At 51.2% G+C, this 23,113-nt stretch overlaps 1 protein-coding gene across 3 annotated transcripts in view; it reads left to right on the forward strand.

Annotated features, from left to right (window-relative positions):
* LOC103682359 (F-actin-monooxygenase MICAL2) overlaps positions 1-23,113 on the forward strand; it is a 210,374-nt gene that overhangs the window by 26,372 nt on the left and 160,889 nt on the right. For all 3 annotated transcript variants that reach the window (XM_040638820.1, XM_040638818.1, XM_040638819.1), the window contains exon 2: positions 20,266-20,606. In XM_040638820.1, the coding sequence (XP_040494754.1) occupies positions 20,343-20,606 (264 nt within the window). In that variant the 5' untranslated portion in view covers positions 20,266-20,342. The remainder of the gene's footprint in view (positions 1-20,265; positions 20,607-23,113) is intronic.

The raw sequence follows: 23,113 nt of genomic DNA on the forward strand, positions 1-23,113 counted from the left end.
CTTCTTTATATAGACATCAGAAAACATTTTGGTACCATCATTCTGCATTTACAAGAGGGTGAAGGACTTACAGAATGCCCTGAGTCAGAGGGAACATAGAGATGAATAGAACTGGCCCTGCCTCTAGGAGCTTCCCTGGAGGTGTGAGACCAGGGCAGGTCCTGGTGGAGGGGTGGGTGAGTGGAGTGAAGAACGGAGGGGTGGGGAGAGCATCAGTGCCCAACCCAGGGCTGGAGCAGGGTGGAGGTCCCCATGGAGGGGCAGCAGGCAGTTGGGTCTTGTATTTAGAGGCTGGCCTGGTGGGCACCAACGATCTGCAGGAGGGGAGATCCTGAAGAGCAGGCTAGGAAGGGGTTGGCTAGACCTGGGGAAAAGCTACTGCAAGAATTCTGATTCTTAGTGTCGGGGCAAAGAGGTCCTGATAAGTCCATCTGCTATGACCTGAGAATCCTTCCTCTTTCCTGGAGAAACACCGAATACAAAATGTGTCCACAGAGGAGGGTCAGGCAATGGGCAATGTGTCCCATCATTGTCCAGAATGTATATGGGGAGGGATGTGTGTGCTGGCTCACCCCTGTTGTGCTCCCGTGGAGTTTTGTTTTGTTTCTGATTGACCACAATTCCAGCTGGTCTTTTCCTGTCTCTCAGTCACAAGGCTTTGCTGGGTCTTTCATTCACCCAGGCTTGATACAGGGCCAGGCAGGTCCTGGTTACTCTGTTTTCACTCTGTCCCTTCTTGCACATTCTGGGGCTTACAGACAGGACGACTGGGACTGACCACAGGCTTCATCTCTAGTAGCAGGTTGAAACATAAGCTTTGCCCAAATTACAGGGAATGTGATGTTTCCCAAATATGTACCTTGGATTATTTTCTGAAGATGACCAGGTTATAAACTTCTCGAGGGCAGGAGAAGCATGCAGTGTTTTATCATTGTTGTTTACACCTTAGGTTTACCTTGCACTCTACATTTTATGAAGACCGTTTCATCTTTATAATAAGCGGGCGGATTCCTCCCATTTCACAGATGAGAAAATTAACTTCAATTTTTACCCTGCCCAGGGTTGTATAGCCACCTAAGGGCTGAGCTGGGACACAGCCCAGGCCTCCTGTTTATAAATTCCATGATCTTTAGACTCTGCTAAGCTCCAGCCATATGTAAATCCTTGGAGGGCATAGGACTTAAGAGGAGCTCAATCAATATTTGTCGAATGAGTGAACTTTGGCTATTTGGAGGGGGGCAGGTGGGAGGCACTCTTAACCATAAATGCATCCTCTCTGGCAGCAAAGGGAACACTACCCCGTGAAGTATTTGCACTTCTTGCCATGATAAGGAGCTGGTAAGTTCTCTTCTCACCCAGCCTCACCTCCGGGAACTGGGTCATGCACACTGAATAATTAATTCCTTGAATCTTTTACTCTGAGTTTCCCTCTCCTGATGCTGAGGTGATCATTGGTCTTCGAAAGGTTCTTGGCAGAGGCAGATCCTACTGTTTGTTGTCAGAAACATTCGGATGACCCATCTGATTGCTCATGATGACTATTCTTGGCCTTATCAGGTCAGGCTTCCAGTGAGTTAGTTCAGTCTACCACTTCTCCCCACCAGCCTCCTTTAGGCCAAGGAAGAGGGATCCTTGTGATTATCTTAGATATTCAGGGTTCTGTAGGGACAGGAAGGCCCACCCCTCCCTTCTCACTGACCTCTGAACTCCTCAAGATTTTGCGGCGAGGGCTGGGAAAAGAACAATTAGACATGTCAGCTTGGGAAGGAACCCATGGGGTCAGGGAGACTGTTATCAAAATATCTTCCGGGCCTGCTCTTCCCCTAAGTGGCACGTGGGTCATGTTTCTTAGAGTCTGCAGGGGATCCAGCTGGCCTCATCAGAGTAACCTAACTAGGTCTCGAGGTCAACAGAGCAGAGTGGGAAAAAGTGAGCTAAGGCCAAAGACCCACATTCTAGTATCAATTGTGCACAGCGTAGCTGCATGGCTTTGGGCCACTCACAGAACTTCACCTGCCTTCCGGTTTCTCATCAAGGAAATAAGGGAGGTGTAAAGGGTTGGGTAGCATCCAGGGAGCTTCCTAAAATTCTGTGACTTTTCAGTGCTCTCTCTGTCATCATGACTCGCACCGCCTTCTTCTCCAGGTCACCCCCTCCTCAGGTAGCTGGAGCTTGCTTTTGTTGGCCCTTTTCTCCTGGCCTTTGTAGCCTTGCCACCTCTCTCTCCCCTGCCCAAGCCTGGGACATGCCAGAGTACAGATAAGAACTGCCTGTTGCAGCCCTAGCCTCTTGCCAAGCTGCATGGGGAAAGTCTAATGTTTTGCTAGAGTTGGGAACCTACGGGGTGTAGGTGGCATTGGAGGGGGGTGAGGAAAATCTTTGAGTGAGAAGAAGCCAACCCAGGTGACCAGAGGTTGTTGGGATAGCCACACTCTCAGTGCCACAAGTTTTCTGGAGTTGAGTTGTTGAGTTGTTTGACCAGAGAGAGTGGATATGTTCTGAAGAATATGGCCCCAAGCATCTCCTCTTCTTGCCCGGCCAGGCTCTGCGCTCAGGAGTGAGCAGACACTCTGGAGCAGTAAAGGTCATGGTGTTGGTAGAATTCTGCTCCGTGGGAGCCACGAGATGTCTCAGACGAATAACTAACACAGAAAGGGGAAGGGCTGAGAAAGGTGGGTTTGTCTCTAAGATCAATGATCGTAGGGTGTCAAAGCCGGGAAGGATCTACAGATCATCGAATCTGATTCTTCGGTTTTATGGGTAAAGAAACTGAGGCCCAGAGACATAAACGAGGCCCATGAAGCAAGCTAAGGGTAGAACTGAGATGAAGGCCAGGTCTCCTGATTCCCAGCCTCAGGAAGCCAAAACATCCCCCGAAGTGGCTTCTCCCCGAGAGTCATGTTGCCTCCTCGCGTGGGTCCAGCTTGCACACTTCCCACGTCTCTCTGTGACCCTGAGCGTGATTGTCTCACGTGTTAGCAGGGCCCCCCTGCTGCCACCTCATTGTTTATCGGGGCTAATAAAACCCGGGTGCAGCCGCACGGAGAGGTGGAGGCGTCTCCTCATGCGCAGGCTGTTGGGCTTGAGCTTCGTGACCTACCACGACTGGGTCGGCATTCTTCTGTTTTATGGTGTGTCTTGGGGTGAAAGGTTAACCGAAGATGGGAAATGAAGGCTCTGAGTGGCCCCTTGTGGGTCTGTCATTCAGATAAAAATCACCTTTGTTGCTAAACTAAGGGTGTGGGTTGAGTGCAGCCTGTGCCCTCTCTTACCCCGAGAGAGGCCACTTTGGGTGGGAGGCTGGCCACCTTATCACGGTGTTAATGGCACGTGAACCAGGGCGGGAGCCATTCACTTTTTTAAAAAATAGGACTCGATTTGGCTTAGCTTTTCCTACTGAGCTCCAGGAAATGAGCAGGTATTAGGTGACACCTATGACCTTGTCAGTCCCTCATAGCAGCCCTCAGAGAAGTGACGTGGTTCCTGATTGTGTGAGAAGGAAACTGAGCCAGATACAGGTGAATTAACTCACAGGGGCCAGGGCTCAGAGGCGGGGTGTCTGACTCGATGGTCTTTTCGCACTCCACATTTCACATGGCCTCTTTCTCAGCACCGAGAAGGGTAGGCTGGAGCTAAGCAGGCCGGGCATTGATTGGGGCATGAAACATTTATTATGCGACTTCTGAGTGTCAGATCCTGGGCTGGGTTGTGGGGACGCAGGGGTGAGTAAGCCCTAATCCCTTTATTCCTGGGAGATTGTGCCCTGGGCTGGCAGCTGGGCAGATGCGTATGAAGTGACAGCTACTGTCTTAAGCACTGTCATAAACACATCAAATGCTCTGGAAGCCCTGAAAAGAGAGCCTCACACAGGGAACACTGCACCAAGCAGGTGCTGGGGGACTTGGGTTTTGAAGGACAAAGAGGAGATTACCAGGCAGATAAAAATGCAGACGGTTTCTGAGTAAAAGGTGTGGTGGTATGAAGGGTCTCCATTCTGTACTTGTGAGTAAGGGAGAGTTGTGTGCCTGTTTTCTTCTCAGCTGAGGGTGAAGGGAGTGGGCATTTAGTTGAGAGATAAACTGGGGGAGGAGGAGGGGTTTGGCACCAGACTTGCTAATTATGTGAGCGTCGTTGAAATAAACATCCCTAGGGACCAGCAAAGATTCTCCAGATATGAATTCTCCAGGCACGTGAAGTACCTTTCCCTGTAGAAACGTGCACGGAGCTTGTTTTCAGACGGCGTGTGTCCATTCTGTGTCTTGTGTCTCACGCAGCGGCGGAGTGTTTATGGATGGGGCGAAGGCATCCGAGGGGGACCCGCCACCCTAGCAGCTCATGTTCAAAATGTCTCTGATTCCTCTTGCCAAATAAGCTGATAACAAACACCCTTGTGAGTTCATGTGCAGACTGTCTCTCCAGGGACCGTTTTTGCATTCCAGACAGGGCCACACAATCATTCCGCAGGAGCTGGGCTGTGGGGTGAGAAGGCTACTTAAAAATAAAGACCAATGAAAAGATATAGCTGTTTTTAAGGATGATATTTACGAGACACAAGGATCCAGGAAGTGAATGACTTGCCGTGAGAGAGAGCCAGAATCTTTAAAAATATCAGCTCTGTAGAGCGGGAAGAGTCATGGGGGAGAGAGAGCCCTTCAGGAATCCTGGACTCTCTCCTTGTAGATGAATTCTCACTGAGATCTGCCCCAGGAAATCCATTTGGGAAGCAGAGTTTTGAGCCTAACTTGTCCTGCCCTGGGAGGAGGCGCATGAACTTGGAGCCAAAGGCTTCTAGGTCCCACATCACAGTCTCTTTCGTGGCCCTTGGGTTTTGCTTTATTTTTATGAAGAAAGAGAGAAGATCCTTTCAGACAGTTGTTGCTTATTTTAGTGAATATGTTTTTCAGAACGTAGACCAAACACCAAGAGAGGAGTCCAGCATCTTCATTCAGCCAGCCCAGATTTCTTACGTTGGGATGGTGGGCCACTCTCTCTCAAATCTCCACAGAATATTCATCAGCACGGTCCCACCTATAGTCTTCTCCCCTGCACTGCTGTCTGTTGGGCTGCGGGTCAGTGAGGGGCACTTTGACCACCGAATGGGGAGTGGTCAGTGTAGGCTCTGGTGCTGGAGCGCTTATCCCAGCACCTCTGAGCTCACAGGAACGCGGCCTTTGCGTGTCACTGGGAGCACGGGTCATCCGTGTCCTCAGAGCTGTGCTGTCTGCCCACACAGGTCCACGTTGCCCTCAGCACCAGCCTCGTGGCTGCCAGCGATGGCACAGCACAACCTGGCAAGCCGGTAATCTCCTCAGAGGTCAGCTCAGCGGCTGGGTGTCTCTTAGGGGCTGGTTCTGCCCTGTCTTATTGGAGACGCCTTTCTGTATTTACTATCTGGAAACTTCATTGGTTTTAAACAGCTTTTGGGGAAATAGTCCCCAGGAGTCATCAGTTTCTCTGCACGGTGAGGAAGTAGACAAAACTCTCTTTCTCTCTGTCTTCTGCTCAGACACATTAACTGCCTCCCGATAACAGTGTATTTGACTTGGACGGAGAACCCCCTCGGTGGGCCCTGCTGAAAGGAGACACACTTTCTCAGAGCTTCCTCACTCTGTCTGTCTCTGGCTTGTTCACTCCCCCGAGGTCCCATCTGAGAACTTTTCAGCAGTGTTCATTTGCCTGGCACATGGTCATCAGTGTCTGTGGCGAAGATAGGAACAAATAAATAGCCGGCAAGTAAATCCTCCGATTTCCCAGCAGAAGCAAAAGGAAGCGAACAGGCCTCAGACTGAGTTGCCTGAGTGCTTTCCACGATCCAGCCTGCACTCCAGGAAAATTCCCTCTGGTCCTTGGTGCACAGGGATTTACAGATCTCCCCTCCCTGGACTGGGCCTCGAGGGAGGGCCGGATGATCTTTGAGCCACATCCAGAAGGTTCCCTGCTCAAGACGTGAGTCTTGTTTTCAGGGCTTAACACAAATAAACAAACCACAATAACAACAACAAACCGTGGGCCATGCTGGGCCCAGGGAAAGCAGAGTCTGTCCGTTCTGCTGGCTACCCCGGCTTGCCCAGCACGCTCCCACTTGGCTGACTGTCCCACTTAGGAACCTCCTGCGTGTCCCTGTTCCGTCACGCGGCTTCTCGACAGCACAGGGGACGGCATGTTTAAATCACAGAGCTCGGCTTCTCAAGCGTGTTGACATGTGGGTAGGCTTTGAACAGCTGTGGGGCTTTCTGACTCAGGCAGGGCTGAGCTGTCCGTGCAGGGGCGCACACCTGCTCACAAAAGCTGAACGCAGTTTACAGGCCCCTGTATGGAGACCGGGGTGAGGCGTGTGGCCGGCCCGACTGCTAGCTGGGGGGACAGCCTCATGGAAGGAATGGGCAAGCATCTCCCCTTCCCCTGCCCTGGGCACACCCACACCGAGGCCAGCTGGCTGTCGAGGTCCAGGAAGGTATTATTTACGTGGCTAATAACATTCATGATGGTATAAACAACAGAGCAGTCTAATTACATATCAGGGAATTGATTCTGAGATTAAAGGTCTATAATTCAAATGAAAAATTTTGGAAGTCTTTTAAAAGCTAACTCTAAAGTTGGTATGGCATCTGCTGTTCTGTTCCTCCTGAAACAGATTTTTACTGGTAGATGTTCATTTATTCAACAGACGTGTACTGGCTACCTACCAGGTGTGGATACCACACTGACACTGAAATTACAAAGGTAAAAATGAACAGACAACTCGAAAATGGCTGAATTAGTCACAAAGGGGCATGATATAAAAAGTCAAATTATTTGAATCTTTAATGTTGATCGAATGCCAATTGTGTACTTAGAACTGAGCTGGGTACTCTGGCAGATAGGGAAAAACACCAAAGAACAAAAGGCAGTTTGTTTTTTTGTTTTGTTTTTGTTTTATATATTAATTGTCCAGGCAAGATTAATGCACAAAAAAAATGTGTTAGGTTCAAGGCTAAATGATGTGCCAGATAGTCTGGCCTCTGCCCCTCTCCCTGTGTTGTGACTGTCCCCCCACCATCGTGTACTTCCCCACCCATGGCAATTTCTCAGAAGCTGGGGACAGAGCTTGGGGACAGAGCTCACCCACAATGCAGGTTCTCAGTAAATGTAAAGGGTGGAACCGGATGTGGTTAGTGACTCCCAGACCTGGCTTTGGGCCACGTGTTCCCCAGGGAGCTAAAAACATCTTGCCCCTTGGCCCTCAGGCTATAGAAGTTCTGTTGGGGAGCCGGCCCAGGAAGTGGACCCTTCGGGGTGAATCTGCAGTGCGGCCGGGGTTGGTGGCCTCTGGCATGGACTCCAAGAGTGAAAAGAATGCAAAGGAAAGGAAGGTCGGTAAGGTGGTGGGGCAGCTGTGGTGCCCGAAAATTCTAGCTCCTCCCTGAAGAGCCAGCTCTGATGCCACTGCTCGGAGCTTTTCTTCTGGCTGCCGGTCATTCCATCCCGTGTCCACATGTCTGGTATCACGGCAACCGTTATCCGTAATTATTATTTAAATTTGATCCCCCCAATAGATGGTGATGTTCCTTTGGGACCCAGCGCATAGTAAGCCTTCCGTTAGTACCATGGGGCCCGCCCTGCTCCCGAGGATGGGTAAGATTGGAGCAGGGGCAGGAGGAGAAGGCCGGAGGCTGGATGTGGGGCACTCCAGGGCCCACCTGCCTGAATCAGCCACGGGAGCTGGAGTGCTAATACCTCTGGGAATCGAGCCTAATAAGGAAATGGGGGTTGCACGGAGGGCCTGGGGAGCCTGTCAAGGGAGTGCAGACGTCCACAGACAGGTGTAGGAAGCCCCAAGGGCTGTGGGAACAGGGTGGAGGCGGTGCTGGCAAGGTGGGAAGTAGAGGCTAGGTAGGAGGCCTCTGCAGTCATTCTGGTGGTGGTGAGACAAAGGGCAGTCACCCTTCAAGCCACCACAGAGCCTGGATTTTGCAGCTGCTCTTGCTTGGATTTTACCCCTAAGCAGTAGTTGTTGGGCTTCTACCGTTGCCAGGCCGTGGGCTGTGCCCGGGGAGCTTGCAGTGCAGGGACAGGGGCAGACCTGTGAGTGGAGCAAGTGCAGCAGGACGGAGGAAGCCATCACTGGCACCTCCACAGGGTACGGTGTGGGAAAGGGGTGAAGGGAAGTCCAGCTAAGACTTCAAAGAACAACAGTGCTGTCTGGAAGACTGCCTGGCCAGGCATCATTGTGTTTCATCCTCACGTAGCCCAGTGGGGTCAGGACTATTATTATCCCCATTTTATGGATGGGGGAACTGAGGTTCAAAGAGGTCAGGTAACTCATCCGGGCTCACGCACCTAGGCACTGGTGGGTCATGTTTGTAACAAGTCTGCCTGACTCCAGGGTTCAAACTGGGACCCCTGGTATTCGGCTAGCTTCGATGTTCCGGCCCTAGAGCCTCCTGGGACTTCACCGAGTAAACTCACTCCGTGTGGCCATGCTAGACAGAGCAGCACGGGCCAAGGCAAAGGCAGGAAGAGTCCTGTTTATCAGGAGCTGTCGGTGGCTCAGTAAGTCAAGAGTACAAGGGAAGGGGAAGCATTTGGGGGCAGGTAAGGGGGGAATCATGAGGGTGGTTTCTGTTTTGCTCTGCTAGGACATTCGGACTTGGCCCTGGAGACTGTCGGGGGGCTGCTGAAGGATTTGAAACAGGAACAGAACCTGACCAAGTGTGTGTGTTTGGTGTGAAGGTGTCTTTGGTGGAGCTTGAGAAATAGGCATGTGGGTTGGAGGGAAGTGATCTGGAAGCAGGAAGGGCTTTATGAGGAGATTTTGAGGGTTCAGGTGAGAGCAGAGAGGAAGGCAGGTGGTGGTGGATGGGGCTGTTGGGGAGACAGGAGTGGGTGATGGACGGCCCGGGAGGTGGGCAAGAGGGTCAGGGAAGGGGGGACTCTAATGGTTTGGCCTGAGGGTCTGGACGTAGATGGTGCTGTTCACTGAGTTTGAGGGTGCAGGGGAAGGACAGGGGAGGTAAACTGACCACACCGGAGGTCTCTTTACGAGAGTCACTGCAGTTGACTCACGGGCTTACGAGCTTATGGGCCCAGCATGCCACAGAGCCCATGGAGGGATAGCTTGATGGGTCACCAGGACATAGATACTGAGTGAACTACAGGAGTGTCAAGGTCCTTGAGGGTGAGAGGAGAGTGAAGATCAGAACCTTGGGACGCAGCAAAATCTCAGGGGCATTTAGAGAGAGAGGAGTCTGCAAAGACTGAAAATGGGAGTGACAGTGAGCAAGATAGGGTCCCAGATGTGATGATGGGATTGGTGTGACAACCTTGGGTGTGAGGCCTGGACCAGACTCTGTGTGAGTGGGAACCAGACGGTGGTGGATGGATGGAAGGGGAGGTGGAGGTGAGGGAGTGGACATTGCCAGGCAACCTAGCCTGGGAAAGGAAGGAGGGAGAGTGCCATTTTGTTTCCTCCAGTGAAAGCGATATAGACCTAACTATGATTGAGTTTGTGCACATTTTTGGGACTGACTTCATGTTGACAAATTTACACAACAACAACAACAACAACAAAATCGCAAAGCTTTTGTCAGGCAATGATAAAAACTAGTGTTTTTTTTGGCTTGACAAATGCGGTCACTTGGCACAACTCTTTAAAATCTGGGGCCTTTGGAAGACAGACTCTGTGAGACACTGCTGGGCTGCGAGCTTCTCGGGGCCGGGACTTCTCTGTGTCGTCCCAGACTTCTGGTCGAGGAGCTGTGTGCAGAGCAAGCAGGCATTATTGAGAAATCCTTTTCATGTTCATTTTGCTAGGATTTCTGTCTCCTCCCCAGCATCCATGTCTGTCGTCCAGACCAGTTACTGGGGTCCAGGTCCCTGAGACCTAATGTCAGCGTGTCAGGGGATGCGATGCCATCCAGATACAAAGGTTCGTCTGGGGAGTGGGCTTAAGGACGTGCCAGGCAAAGACTCGGCGGGAAATGCGGTTTTAGCTCTCCCATCCCGCATACGTTAGATTAAAAGGAATGAGCTACCTTTTCCATTTGTGTGAAAATGCACCAATTTCTGCTTTGGTTCGGCTTGGGCTGCCTTGAGCTTGAGGTGGTGGGATTCATCCCCCTGCAGATGCCGGAATAACGCTTAGCACATCCATGAGCGTGCACCGTGAGGCACCTCATTTAAATTTCACAGAGACTCCATTGTTTGTTCAAGGGAGGGCTCGGTGGCCCAGAGTCCGTGAAGTTTCTGCCACACCACATCAGCTTCCAGGGGCTCAGGAGCTGAGGGCTGGGGGGCGTGGGGGCGGGGGAGGGCATTGAAACCAAGGAAATGACTAGCGTCTCTGTCCTGTTCTCCTGTCCTAGGCCATTCTCATTTAGCGAAGAGCTGTGGATTTTACAAACGGTATAGATGTGTGTGTGTGGTGGGGGGTAGGGTGGGGGCTTAAATGGAGGGGTGGGCAGGCTTATTCTGAGGGTCAAGCGACTTTTCCAGGATATTGAGGTCCTAATGAAAAGTAAGCTATAAAATGGCGGAACTGGTTGTTTTGAAAGTTGACCGCAACAGTGGTGGTAGTGAGAGATCCCTCTCACGTATCACTGGGAGAGAAAGCTTTCTACACAGGACAAATTCGACACACCTACCACACTGTGATTTCCCTCCTGCCTCATTGAAGGGGATGCTTCCTGCCCAGCAGAAAACCCCTCGATTCTCGGTGACGTCCTGCACTGACGCTCATGTCTTACGTGTGTGAAGTCCAGATGTTCCTGGTCACAGAGGGCTTTCCCATGGGTGGGCACCTGGGGAATCTGGCTCCTCTCTTCTCATGGCTGGGCCGTCTTCCAGCTATGGTTTCCAGGGCTGCCGTGCTCCAGGGGAAGTGAAAGAGCATGGAGGGTCCCCAGGGGAGGTTCTTACGGGGCGTTCCCAGAATGTGTGCGTCGCTTCTGCTCCCAGCGCATTACCTAGAACGGGTCATGGCGGCTCACAGCAGCAGGGAAGGGCCCGGGGGGAAGGAGCAAGGCGTCTAGCGACAGCTAGCCTGTCTCTGCCGTGCCCACCAAAGCCCAAAAGTTAGCGTCAGCTGGATTTCTGTCGGCATATTCGCCACTGGGAGTGCCTCAGTCTGACGGTGCTTCGAGATCTCATGACCCAGACCTGGGCATTCTGGGGTTCGACGGAAGAAGAGGCGTCCCGGGCCTAGACCGGAGACCATGTCTCTGCTGTGGTACACAGGGCAGTGCTTCCGTACCTTTTGGCTCCGTCCACTTCGTGTGGGAGCACTACAGGTATAGCGGTTAAGGACGTGGGTCCTGAACTCTGGCTGCGGGGCTGCGTCACAGCTTCACCACTTCTAGGCGCGTGACCTCGGGCTGTTGGCTAACTTTCCTAATTCTCTGAAAAATGGGATAACAATAGTGTCTAACAATGCCTGGCTTCGTTACAATGATTAACTTTTTAAAACATATGAAGCGTGTAACACATTGCCCAAGACTTTGTAGATGCTCATTTAGTGAGAACAGTTCTTCCGTTCCCAAGGATCGGGTATCCATTCATTCATTTAGCACATACTGTATACAGAGGGTCTTGTGCTAGGAACTCGGAGTAGGGAAGTACAAAATTCACAGAGGAACTTGCTATAATCGAGGCAAGTACAGGATGCCGTGGGAGGGATCCCACCCACTTGGGGCTAGGGAGCTAGGGTGTCTGGAGGAGAAGGGCCTTGGAGGAGGACTAGGAGTTAGGAGGGTGAGTATTTGCTCGCATGCCCTGCCATAGAGTACCAAGTATGCTGTGTGATATATCGCACTTAATGTTTTTTGAAATGGGGAAGCTTCTTGAAAAGGATCCTTACCCAGTGTCGCTGAAATTGATGTTAGCCAATGAAAAATACGCCCAGCCCTGACTTTGAGAGACAGAAATCCCATCTAATGACACGGCCATTGTTTCCACTCATTCAAGCGTGATGGCGTGCCCAACAAATCTGAGCTGATCTGGACCTTTCGTCAGGGAGCTTTTAGGGAATCTGTAGGCTGCAGGGAAGAATGTTCCCTGCTTTCACAGAACTGCAGTCTGCTGGCAACACTGCCCGGAATGGTCAGAATGCAGGGGCATTCTCCCCGGGCAATGCATGGTGGGCTCAGGCAGCCAAGACTGGGGAGCCAGGTGTTGGAGGAAATTTCACAGGTGCCGAGTGTATGGGGGGCGGGTATCAGTGGTGGTTGCCTGGGGAAGACAGAACAAGAGAGAAAATTTCAACTCATCAGTACTGAGCTCTTCCATAGGCTTTCTGGAGTCAAACAAGATTTGGAAGGAAGGAGGAGAAAAGCCTAGATGACTTTATTTAAAAAAAAAAAAAAAAGGTTAAAAGTTATTTCACTGAGCAAGATTTTTTCATTAGCTGAATGATTTATTTTGCTTATTACACTTTAATTCAAAAGTATTTTAGAAAATTAACTTCAATGTTAAATAGGCCACAAATTCTGTACTCTGGCCTTGGACAGCTCCTACTATTAAGCGGCCATGATGGTTGTTTTTTAATGCATTTCATTTTTTTTTATTTCTGTGGGAAAATATACATAACATAAAACTTACCATTTTAACCATTGTTAATTGTCGAGCCCAGTGGTATTAAGTACACTCGTGATGTTGTCCAGCCATCACCACCGTCCACCTTCAGAACTTTTTCATCTTCTCAAATTCAAAGTCTGTACCCCTCAAACACTAACTCCCCATTCCTCTCTTCCCCCAGCCCCTGGCATCTACTTCTCCACTTTCTGTCTCTGAATCTGCTTATTCTCAGCACCCGCATTAAGTTCTGAGATAGGAAGCCCTCCTAGAAATCGAAATTGAGAGTTCACAGTGTTCCTGGGCACCCTGTGTGTGACTAAGACGATAAGGGGGACACACGCAGAATAGACTAAGTTTTTATTGCTAAGATGAGCCCAGTGTGTGTGTGTTGAGATACATGTAATTTTGTTACCTCCTGGCCCATAACCAGGTATGCAGCTTTCCTCCTTGTGGGTTCATGGGCAAGGCATCCTGCGAGCCCAGCAGGAGATGGGGGCAAAGGTGTGGCTTCTTGGAAAGAGGCCTGAGGTCCAGAGAACAGAGCTGGGGGGCGGGGGGAATGCAGCCTTGGGGCCTCGTCCCTCACCTGCTGGAATGCAAGTCCATTTATCGGGTCAGCGTGGTGCCCTGGCTCTCTCTTTTCTGGAGAAAAATCATGCTGCTGGTGTGGTGGAGGCCTTTGGGCGCTTGCTGGCCTGAGGAAGGTAAGATTCCCGAAGCCTACCTCCTGCTGTCAGGACCATGGGCTAGTCAGGGACCAGAGACTCCTGGACTTGGGATGTGTGTACAGGAGGGGCCTTGTACAAGTCATACACACTCCTGGTAGAACATTTGGGAAGTGCAGAAAATATAAAGCTAAAAGTAAAAGTCATCGGAAAGACCATCTCTCTCTCTCTCTCTCTCTCTCTCACACACACACACACACACACACACACACACACACACACTGTCACACTGTTCATGTTTGGTTTGTTTTTCCTATTCTGGAGATATTGCTTCATGGAGTCAGAATCCTATTGAACCTGAAATTGCATTCTGCTCTCCTCACTCTGCATTAGGGTGTAATAAGCATTTCCCCATGGATTAAATGTCTTTCTAAATATTATTTTTAAAGGACTGCCTAATACTTTATTATTTGGTTGCACCATAACTTATGAAACCGTGCCCTGTTGTTGACGCGTGTAGACTCTCGGAGCCTGAAAGATCTTCAGAGACTCCAGGACTGGACCATTTTTTGTACACGGTGGCTTCAGCAAAGGCAAGCCATACTAGTTCTGTCTATATGGTGCCCATCAGTTGGTGACTAAGTGTGGGTTTTGAAGTGAGCTGGAACGGGGCCCCTTTCACAGCATCCCTTGTTGCTGCCTGTGGGATACTGAGGTTGTTACTCTGTAGTCTGTCTTTTCTTCTGCCAAACAAGGATGGGTCAATGAGATCAGGGATGTAAGTGTCTGGGACAGGTCTGGCACGCTGTCAGCAGCTGAGCCACGCTGCCTTTGGTGTCCTCATGAGGTGGCGTGAGGGGCGGGCCCAGACTCCTCATGCCTAGGCCGGGGTTCTGCCCACCTCAGAGTCTTTGCTTCTCCTGGGAAGTCCTTGAAGAGTGGCTTAGTGGTCTAAGCAGAGGTGTGGAGCACTGGCTAGAAATGCTTATTGAAGAATGTTTCAAGTAGGGATGTGTGTACGTACATACATAACGCACATGCATACACATACCTGTACATACATGCACACGTGCACGTGTGCGCTCACACGTACACACAGACACACACAATAGGAAGCACATATGGCCAACTTACTCTTACATGATAGAAAAGCAAGATGGGCGAGTTCTGGAATGACTCCTTGCCCCTGCCCCCCAAGGTCCTTGTTGCAGAGCAAAAACAGAGGAAAGAAGAAGACCACCCCACCCCACAGACTTGTTGTGAGGGCTCCTTAGGATAATGCTGATGGAAGACCCTTGCCTGCTGCAGGCCTCTGGTCACATGGGCCTCTTCCTGGACCCGTGACTGGTCAGTTTAGAGGAATCTGGCTCATTGGAGCGGGGAGGGATCTGCTGCTGGGATTCCAGGAAGAGGTGGATGGAGGTGAGGAAGTAGGAGTGTGTGAGGTCACTTTAAGCCAGACCAATGGCACCAACTCGCTGTTGAAAGAGTAAGGGAAGGGCTGGGGCTGGAAGGGCAGGAGCCCCAGGACCTTCGGCTCTCAGTGGGGAAGCTAGATAGAAGGCAGGGCCTGAGCTCCCCACCAGGGCCAGTGTAGACGGAGGGCAATGTAGACGGAGGACAGTACCTAGGCCCTTGTGGCAGGCTAGGAACTTGTTTGGGCTTTCACAGTGTGTCTCCTGGATACATTTTCCTGGGCCTCTCCTCGCAGGGCTCCAGATGGCGTGTGTCAGAAAAGTGCACATGTGGGTTCGGCCTGCGTGGAAGGAAGGGCTTTGACTTCCTGTGGATGATCTCTGGGGTTAAAAATCAGGAACAGAAAGAAGCTTGTGGACAGACAGGGTTGATCTCCCTGGGGAGTGACTAAGACGAATTAATCTCGTTCAGAGGAGGCAGGGGTGGAGCATGCGTTCCCAGGAGGCAGTGTGCTCTCCATCTGGGGAGGTGAGCAAGGGGAGGCTGGGGACCACTGGCTGGAAGGAGGTGACAAGGGCAAGGGGGCCCTTGCAGTCCCTTCCTGACCCTGGGAGATGCCCCTCTTGGTTCACCTTGGTGGCTGTATGTCCTTGTAGATGGAAAGCCAGGCCTCCTTGGCCGGGTGAGAAAACGAGGCCTGCAGGCATCGCCGTGATCCTGGGCTCCACAGGGATGCAGTAGATGTGGGGGGCATTTCTCTGGCTGCCTCTTGCCTCAGCTCAGGTGTTGGGTCCAGGTTGCTGTGACCGAGGGTCTTCTGTGTGTGAGGCTCAGAGCTGGGGCGTCTAGTTCTTCTGATCACCCTGCGAGTGCTTGGGGGGTAAACAGCCTTGTTTCGTTGCTTAGGAAACTGGCCCTGCCTGGAGGCTTATTGGCGGGGTACCTGGGAGATGGTAGGTTTGAGTGGGGAGCTTGGCAGTGTCCGTGGCAAGGAGGTTTGGATTCTATTGTTTAGTTCTTATTGAATCTGCTTATTTAATTGAAGTGCAAGTTGACATGATGTATTGGTTTCTGGCGTACACCACGCTTGTGCAGTCGCCGTCTGTGGCCATGAAAGTTATTACAGCGTTACTGGCTCTGTTCCCTGTGCCGTCGTTTCCATCCCTGTGACTGTCTTTAGAACTGGAAGTATATCCCTCCTAGTCCCCTTGTCCTGTGTCACCACCCCCCACCCCAAGGGGTTCATCTTTAGATTACGTTTACCTTGAGACATACCTTGCCTTTGAGCTTTGAGGGTGTGGTTGAGGGCTGAGCGTTTCTCCTGGGCCAAACCGCTGCTTTGTGAGAAGGTTCTGCCTGGTGTCCCTCCGGCCCTCAAGTTTTTACAGAACTCTGTCATTTATCCACCACCTGGTCACCCTGTGTGCTGCCACTTGGCAGGTGACGAGGCCAAGGAAGACAGAAGGCGGGGAGGGGCGGTTCCTAGATGTGAGCTCACTGGAAGCTCTTCGGCCGGGAGTTTCCTTCTGTCATTTGAGAGGTACTTAGGGGCTCTGTGTCAACCTCGAACTTGTCTCCCAGATGCCCTGGACCGAGCCCATTACTCATGTTGTTGCCAGCAACTGGAGGCCCTGAGTTTTTTTAATTTGTAGCAGCCAGGGGCAGGGCAAGGGGGTTGCTTTGTGACTCATAAAGTCACACAGGCAGAACCACAAATAAGGGACTCCAGTTGGCAAAACCAAATTGCTTCAAGGCTATTCTTGGAAACTAAAGCATCACGTCTTGTTTCTTCCCAGAAAACTCAGAAACCTTTCATATTTCTGGGTGGTTTTATTTATATTTCGTATCAAACTCTAAAAAGCAACAGCTGGGTGGTGGTTGACAAGGAAAATTTTAACAAGAGCTACTACCCAGGATCCTCTGATGTAACTTATCCTTGAGTTTCTTTTGGGGAAGGAGAAAGGGTATCCACCAGAAGAATTCCACTCCAGGCTCTGGAAGAAGGGGCTTGGCGCTCAGGACACTTTCAGTTCATGACTGAAACCTCCTTCCTCCCCACTTTATATTTGAGGGAACTGAAATCGCAGAGGTTAAGTGAGTTGTCCAAGGCTACACAACTAGGAAGTGGATTTGAACCCACATCTTCTGAGTTGAAAACCCATGGCTTCTAATTTTAAAGTATAAATAATTCCTTGACCTGGGCAGCTGGTCCCTTCCTTCTGGTTTGAGGACGTTTGGGCCATTTGAGGAATAGTAATTACTGTTGGTAATCATGTAGCTGCCTGTGCTAAACACGTCATGTCTGTGATGGAGTTTATTCCTTACAGCCCTAGGAAGCGCGTGCAATCACCTCATTTTACAGATGAGGAAACAGGCTGAGATACGTTAGGTCACATGCCTCGCTGGTACGTGAGACCAGATTCACACCCTTGTCTGGCCGACTCGAAACACTCTGAGGCTCTTCCGGAGGGAACCTACCCCTCATGGGTGTGACAGTCATGTTTAAGGTCTTTGACTTCAACTGGAAAGCTGATTTTACAGGTTGAGACCAGACCCTTCAGCCCGGGGAGGCAGGTCTGAGCCTGGTACGAGCTGCTGGGATACAGTCCAAGGCAGCGCTGTCTGCTGTCCTGCCATCTCTCTCCACCACCCCAGCCGCCCCCGTATCTCCCTCCAGATAAGCGCAAGCTCCTGGAGCCCTGGTGCCCAGCCAGCCCCCTCCACACCACCTTTGGCTCTCCACTGGAGCCCTCAGATTAAGTTGTTCATTTTCCTTTTGGGGGAGGAGGGGGCGGCAGCTGGAGTTGGAAGGAGACAGGTTCTTCCAGTTCGTAAATGATTCTCTGGGAGTCAGGTTTGGCTTGATACCTCCAAACAGTTCACCATTTTAGACAAGGAGGAGTTGGCGACTTAAAGAATTGATTTACAGAAGTATTTTTCAAACCGGTACATTCCCCAGATGCAGATGTGCCCCACGTGAGGGATGCAGCACACATTTCCACCTCTGCCAGGTGCCTCCCAGGGCCGGGCTCTGCCATCACACACCTGTCTCACCCTTCATAGCCACCCTGCAAGGTGGAGATTATTGCGTCTCTTACAAAAGAAGAAACTGAGGCCCAGAGCTTTTGCGGCTCCTGTGAGGCCATGAGGGCAGCCAGGGGACACACTGAGCTTTGGACTTGGGCTCCAACAGCCCTGAAGCCTGTGGCTTTCTCTGCACCACCTACCTGTCCCCAGAAAGGACTGTAGGATACCGGCTGAATTCGAGTAGTTTTGTATCTCTCAGTCAGCGACCTTGTCCTTTGTTCAGTGCTGGGCACAGAGTGGTTCCAGAGATAGAGACTGAGGCTATTCCTTGGCTCTGAAAAGCAAACGAGCCTTGCTCCGTGTTTATGCTCTCTGGGTGGCAAGTCTTGTACCTGGGGGAGAGCTGAAACAGTAGGAGGCAGTGTTTATGTGAGTGATGCCAAAGTGAGCACTGCAGATGTTTAAGGAGCCGAGAGAGCATCTGGGAGGGGATCCATGTCTTATCAGCACCTGGCAAAGCACAGGCCCAGCTCTCCACGTGTGGTGACTTTGCTGAGGTGCAGGGAACAGAGCCACCAGGTCAGTGCTCCTGGAGGACAGAAGCCTGGCTCAAGACTGGAACTTGGCTAGGCCTGGAGCAGGGAATGTACCTTCAGCTGAGCACGGTGCCAGGCACGTTGGAGGCTCCCAGGGTGGAGAGGAGGAGGGGGAGGGGTCCCATGCTGTTGCCACTGCCCCCTTGGCCAGCAGCGTCTGGGTGTCTGCCCCCAGCTGGCTGCTCCCTGCAGGTGGTACCTGCCGGGCTGCCGTACAGCGTTCATGTGTGTGCTTCTCTCTCGCGGGGCTCTCCCGGTGGCTTTGTCCGTGGCCGCCTCCCTGTCCCGTGCATCCCCGCCACCTCCTCTGCCCAGAGACTCCTCTCGGCCGCTGCTCTGTCTCCTGCACCCTGCAGCCCACAGGAGAAGCCAGAGCCCCTCCATGATCTGCCCGGGATGCCCCCACCACCCCTTGTCATGAGGTTGGAACTTCAGACACCTTGAACTTGCTGTCATTCTGCAGCCATCCTGGCTGTTTCCAGACTCACACCTGTGTGGTGTTTCTTTTGCCTGAGAACTTCTGTTCCCTGGTCTTCTAATGAAATTCACCTTGTTCCTAAAATTGTAGTGTTTGGGCATCCCCTGTCTGCCCTGTGGCTCCTCTGGATACCTCTAGGCTCTGTTGGACACTTCCTTATCTGGCTTCCACGCCCTGTGTTTGTCTTTTAAAAGCGCTTGCCTGTTGTCTTATAATCAACTCTTTATACACCTGTCGTCCTCACTAGGCCCCATCTCTGCATCTCTGGGACCTAGGGTGATGCGTGGCTCTTGCTTAGGCACCAGTAATTGTTGCTGAATGAATGAGTAAAGGATGAAGGAAGAAAATAAACACCATTCTCTGCTTTTAATATTATAAGGCCAGCCCACAGTCCAAATGCACCCACAATAGTGTTTCTGTCTGGAGAGTGGGAAGCCGCCCAGCCCAAGGGCCTTGTCTCTGTGTTTGCTGACCTCCTGCTGCCAGGCCGCTGTCTGGGGGAGCGTGGTATGCTGTATCGTCTTGTTTACAGACCCTCTCGAGCCCTCCTGACAGCTGGGCCAGCCCTAGATCCTCTACGCTTGTCTTCTTGTACTAGCTTTGGATTCTGGAAAAATAGCTATTGCTTTGGAAAATCGACCCTAACTTATTTTTGTTCCTTTGAAACTTGAATGACTTTCCTAAGAAATGCCTGAGGTTAGAGTGGTGCAGAGAGACAGGCCAAAACCCAGGCGAGCTATTTTCGTGATGTGAATGAATACCCATCGCATTTTTCCTTCCATCGGCCTGAGCACTTGTTCCAAATAGCTCACAGCTTGGGCTCACAAAGCACAGACTCCTTTTGTACGTCGGGAGGAGACCCACGTGTGTCTGTGTCTTTCTGTATGCCTGAGTGGATGCCGTGCTTGCTGCGGATACAAGGAGCAGAGAGAAGTTTTGAGAAGTTGCCGTTTCTCGTCTGTATAGGGCAAGGACCTGCCCTCTGGTAACTAATGGAGGAAGACTTTCAAGTTTGGTGTCTAGGGATAGGTGGGAAGGCCATGAAATCAAGGGAGGCACATACTTTGAATGTTTTGGTCCCTGCACTGTTCTGTGGTTAGATTACACTCATATTAGTCGACTAATTTACAGCACCATGAATTAAAGGTTTTCAGTGGTGCTCACAAAATCTAGTGTGTTTCTCTGCTTTGCCCCCCCCCCCCAGTTGTTATTTCTAGAACTGTCTGGCTCATAGCAAGATTGACCAGGTAATGCTGACATCAGCCAGGGCGTATCTTTGAGCAATCTCTAGTTCTTTACAGCCTGCGAGAGGAGTGGGGGTGTTGGGGGGGGGAGATTGCCAGCAAGACGGCATTGCCAGGTCAGAAGGGATGACTGTACATTTTCTATAGATGGTTTATGTTTAGCATTAAGTATTAATATTTAGTATGCTTAACATCCCAAAGGAATTTTATTCTTCCCTCTCAGCACCCATCCCCCCCCACCCTGCCCGCATTGCCACGGAGCTCACCTCTGCCTTCACGTACCTTTGCAGGCGTGACGCGTCTCCAGGTACTTCATGGTGTTCTCCTCTGGCCTCTCCATACCACCGCTCGACACAGCTCCTGAAACATGGGGGAAAACGAAGATGAGAAGCAGAGCCAGGCCGGGCAGGTTTTTGAGAACTTTGTCCAGGCTTCCACGTGCAAAGGCACCCTCCAGGCCTTCAACATCCTCACACGACACCTGGACCTAGACCCTCTGGACCACAGGAACTTTTATTCTAAGCTCAAGTCCAAGGTGACCACCTGGAAGGCCAAAGCCCTGTGGTACAAACTGGACAAGCGTGGATCCCACAAGGAGTATAAGCGAGGGAAGTCTTGTATGAACACCAAGGTAAGGGAAAACCCTGTGATTTCTTATGTGGGGCATGCGGGTTGGCTTGCCGGGAGGTTAGGAAGCTGTGGCCATTCTGCCATTCTAAGGTTCTCAATAGGCGTGGGCGTGTGTTAGCAATTTGCTCGGTCGAAGATTTCCTTTGTCTGTACGTGCACAGCTTACCCTGGGGGGGGAGCTTCTGTCTGATCCCGATGGCCTCGGCTTCACTTCTTGTGTCCTCTCAAAGGCAGAGAGACAGAGGCGTGCTTGGCATTATCCTCCTTCTACGATTACCACGACCACTACTACTTCTAGTAGCTACGATTTATTGAGCAACTTCCGTGCGCACTTTATAAACATGGTCTCAGCGAACACTTCCATGGTCCTTGAGGCCATTTTAGAGCTATGGAAACTGAGAAGTCAATTATCTTGCCCAAGATCACACAATAAGGAGGCAACCTTGATCTTTCTGTTTCTAGAGGTTACGGCCTGAATTCTGTTTCCCTGGGAGCCAACATTGTAGAAAGATCCCTTGACTTTAATTGGCTAAGAAATAGGTCTTTGGGGGCGCCTGGGTGGCTCAGTCATTAAGCATCTGTCTTCAGCTCAGGGCGTGATCCCAGGGTCCTGGGATCGAGCCCCGCATTGGGCTCCCTGCTCTGCCGGGAGCTGGCTTCTTCCTCTCCCACTCCCCCTGCTTGTGTTCCCTCTCTCGCTGGCTGTCTCTCTGTCAAATAAATAAAATCTTAAAAAAAAAAAAAAAGAAAGAAATAGGTCTTTGGTCCTTACTGCCTTTTCCCCCCTCTGTCTTTCCCTTCTTCCCCCCAGCCTCTTCCCCAGGATGCCTTTCTGGGCTCACGGTCTCACTGGCACTTAACCGTCCACAAGCTGATTACTTCCCCCACTGTTTGGCCATAGGCAACATTGGTGAACATGGCCTAAGCACGCCACACATCATATCACTTCTCTCACTGCGATGCCTATTGCCTAAGGGGCTGTCAGCCCCGGGCAGTGGTCCAGACTGTATGTTTAGGTTAGAAGTGAGCGTGCTGTATTTAGACCTCACAGGAGGTAAGTCAGCCAGAGCCCTTGGAATTTTAGTTGGTGCCAATCCCAGACAAGAGGATTGAACTCTCCATGGCGATCAGGACTGTTGTGTTTTTGTTTTGGTGATGAGGAGCTGGTGAGTATACCGTGGGATACGGCCGCTTTCCCTTGCCCCCAAGGGGACAGCCGCCAAAGCTGCTCCAAGCCTGGGGCGCACTGACTTTACGGGGCATAGGAAGAGCGTTTCACCGGCCAGAACTTCAGCCCGGAGCTCTAGCCATCTAGGTAGTGCCCATAAGCTGCCAAGCTTTAGCCCTTTACACTTAAGCGGAGACAGAGTGTTGAAGAAAAAGGAGAGAAAGGGGTGCGGCTGGTCCCCGAGGCACCACCCCCACCTATCTGCTGTAACTTCATGGCTCCTTGTTCACTGGGAAGCTCTTCAGACTTGGAGAGGGAGGCACTGTTTGTTTTCAAAGCATCACCCTTTTCAGTAACAGCATGTGGCGGCTTTCTTTTGAAAAGGTCCCGTAGAAGTCAGGTGGCCAGCCTGCAAGATGTTTTCTCAGGAAGGTTTTCAGAGACCTTATTCTGTGAGGAAATGCCAGGGCCTCATGCGCCCAACAGTTTCTGGCTGTTGAGAGGACTCTCTTGGTGATCTGAAGGAGGGAGTGAGCCGGCAGGGGGATGGGATGGAGGCCTGACCACCAGGAAGATGTGCTCTTTTTCGAAAGTCACCAGTTGGTTGGTTGCCTCGCCTGTCTGGTCAGCCCTTACTTTACAAGCTTTGATGGTTGAAATAGAAGAGTCCTTGTGGACTCCTGTGCTTGGCAGGTCACCACTGGTGCCTGAGATACAAAGGGATAACACTAATATCTGTAGTTAACGATGCTGAGTTGAGAGTGCATCTTGCTCAGGAATTTTATGCCTCGTAGGAGGAGGAACAAAGAGTTTTCACATGTGCGGTAGCCCATCTCCTAAAATCTAGCTAGATCCTGAAGCGTGGAACACATTTGGAAATGTCCTCTAAGTATGGCTCGGACTGTGTGAGGTCACGTGAGCCGCACACTTCAGAAACCCAGCTCAAAGCTAAACAAAAAAGGGAACCATTAACTGGTATAAACAGGAAGGTCCAGACAGTCTTTCCCAGCCTCTCTCCTTCCATCTGTGTCTTGGACGTTTTGCTCTAGGTTGGCTCCATTCTTCCGTCCTGCAAACAGATTTTCTCCATGTTGGTGGCCTCTAGCTCGCATCTTTATAGCTCTGTGACCCAAAGGCTAGACTCTCTCCTCCTGCTCAATATTGAATAAAATCTCAGGGAAGGATTCTAATTGGCCTGTCTGTGGACCAATTATTGTGCCCAAACCAGGAGCACTGGCTACTGTCTTTGGTAGCCCTTTCAAGCGTCACATGATTGACGTCAGGGAGGACAGGCTCCCAAGGTCATGGAGGTGTGAGATGGATAAATAGCAGGGGCTGTT

Source organism: Ursus maritimus, unplaced genomic scaffold, assembly GCF_017311325.1.
Source record: "Ursus maritimus isolate PB19 unplaced genomic scaffold, ASM1731132v1 scaffold_23, whole genome shotgun sequence".
NCBI classification, from domain to species: Eukaryota; Metazoa; Chordata; class Mammalia; order Carnivora; family Ursidae; genus Ursus; species Ursus maritimus.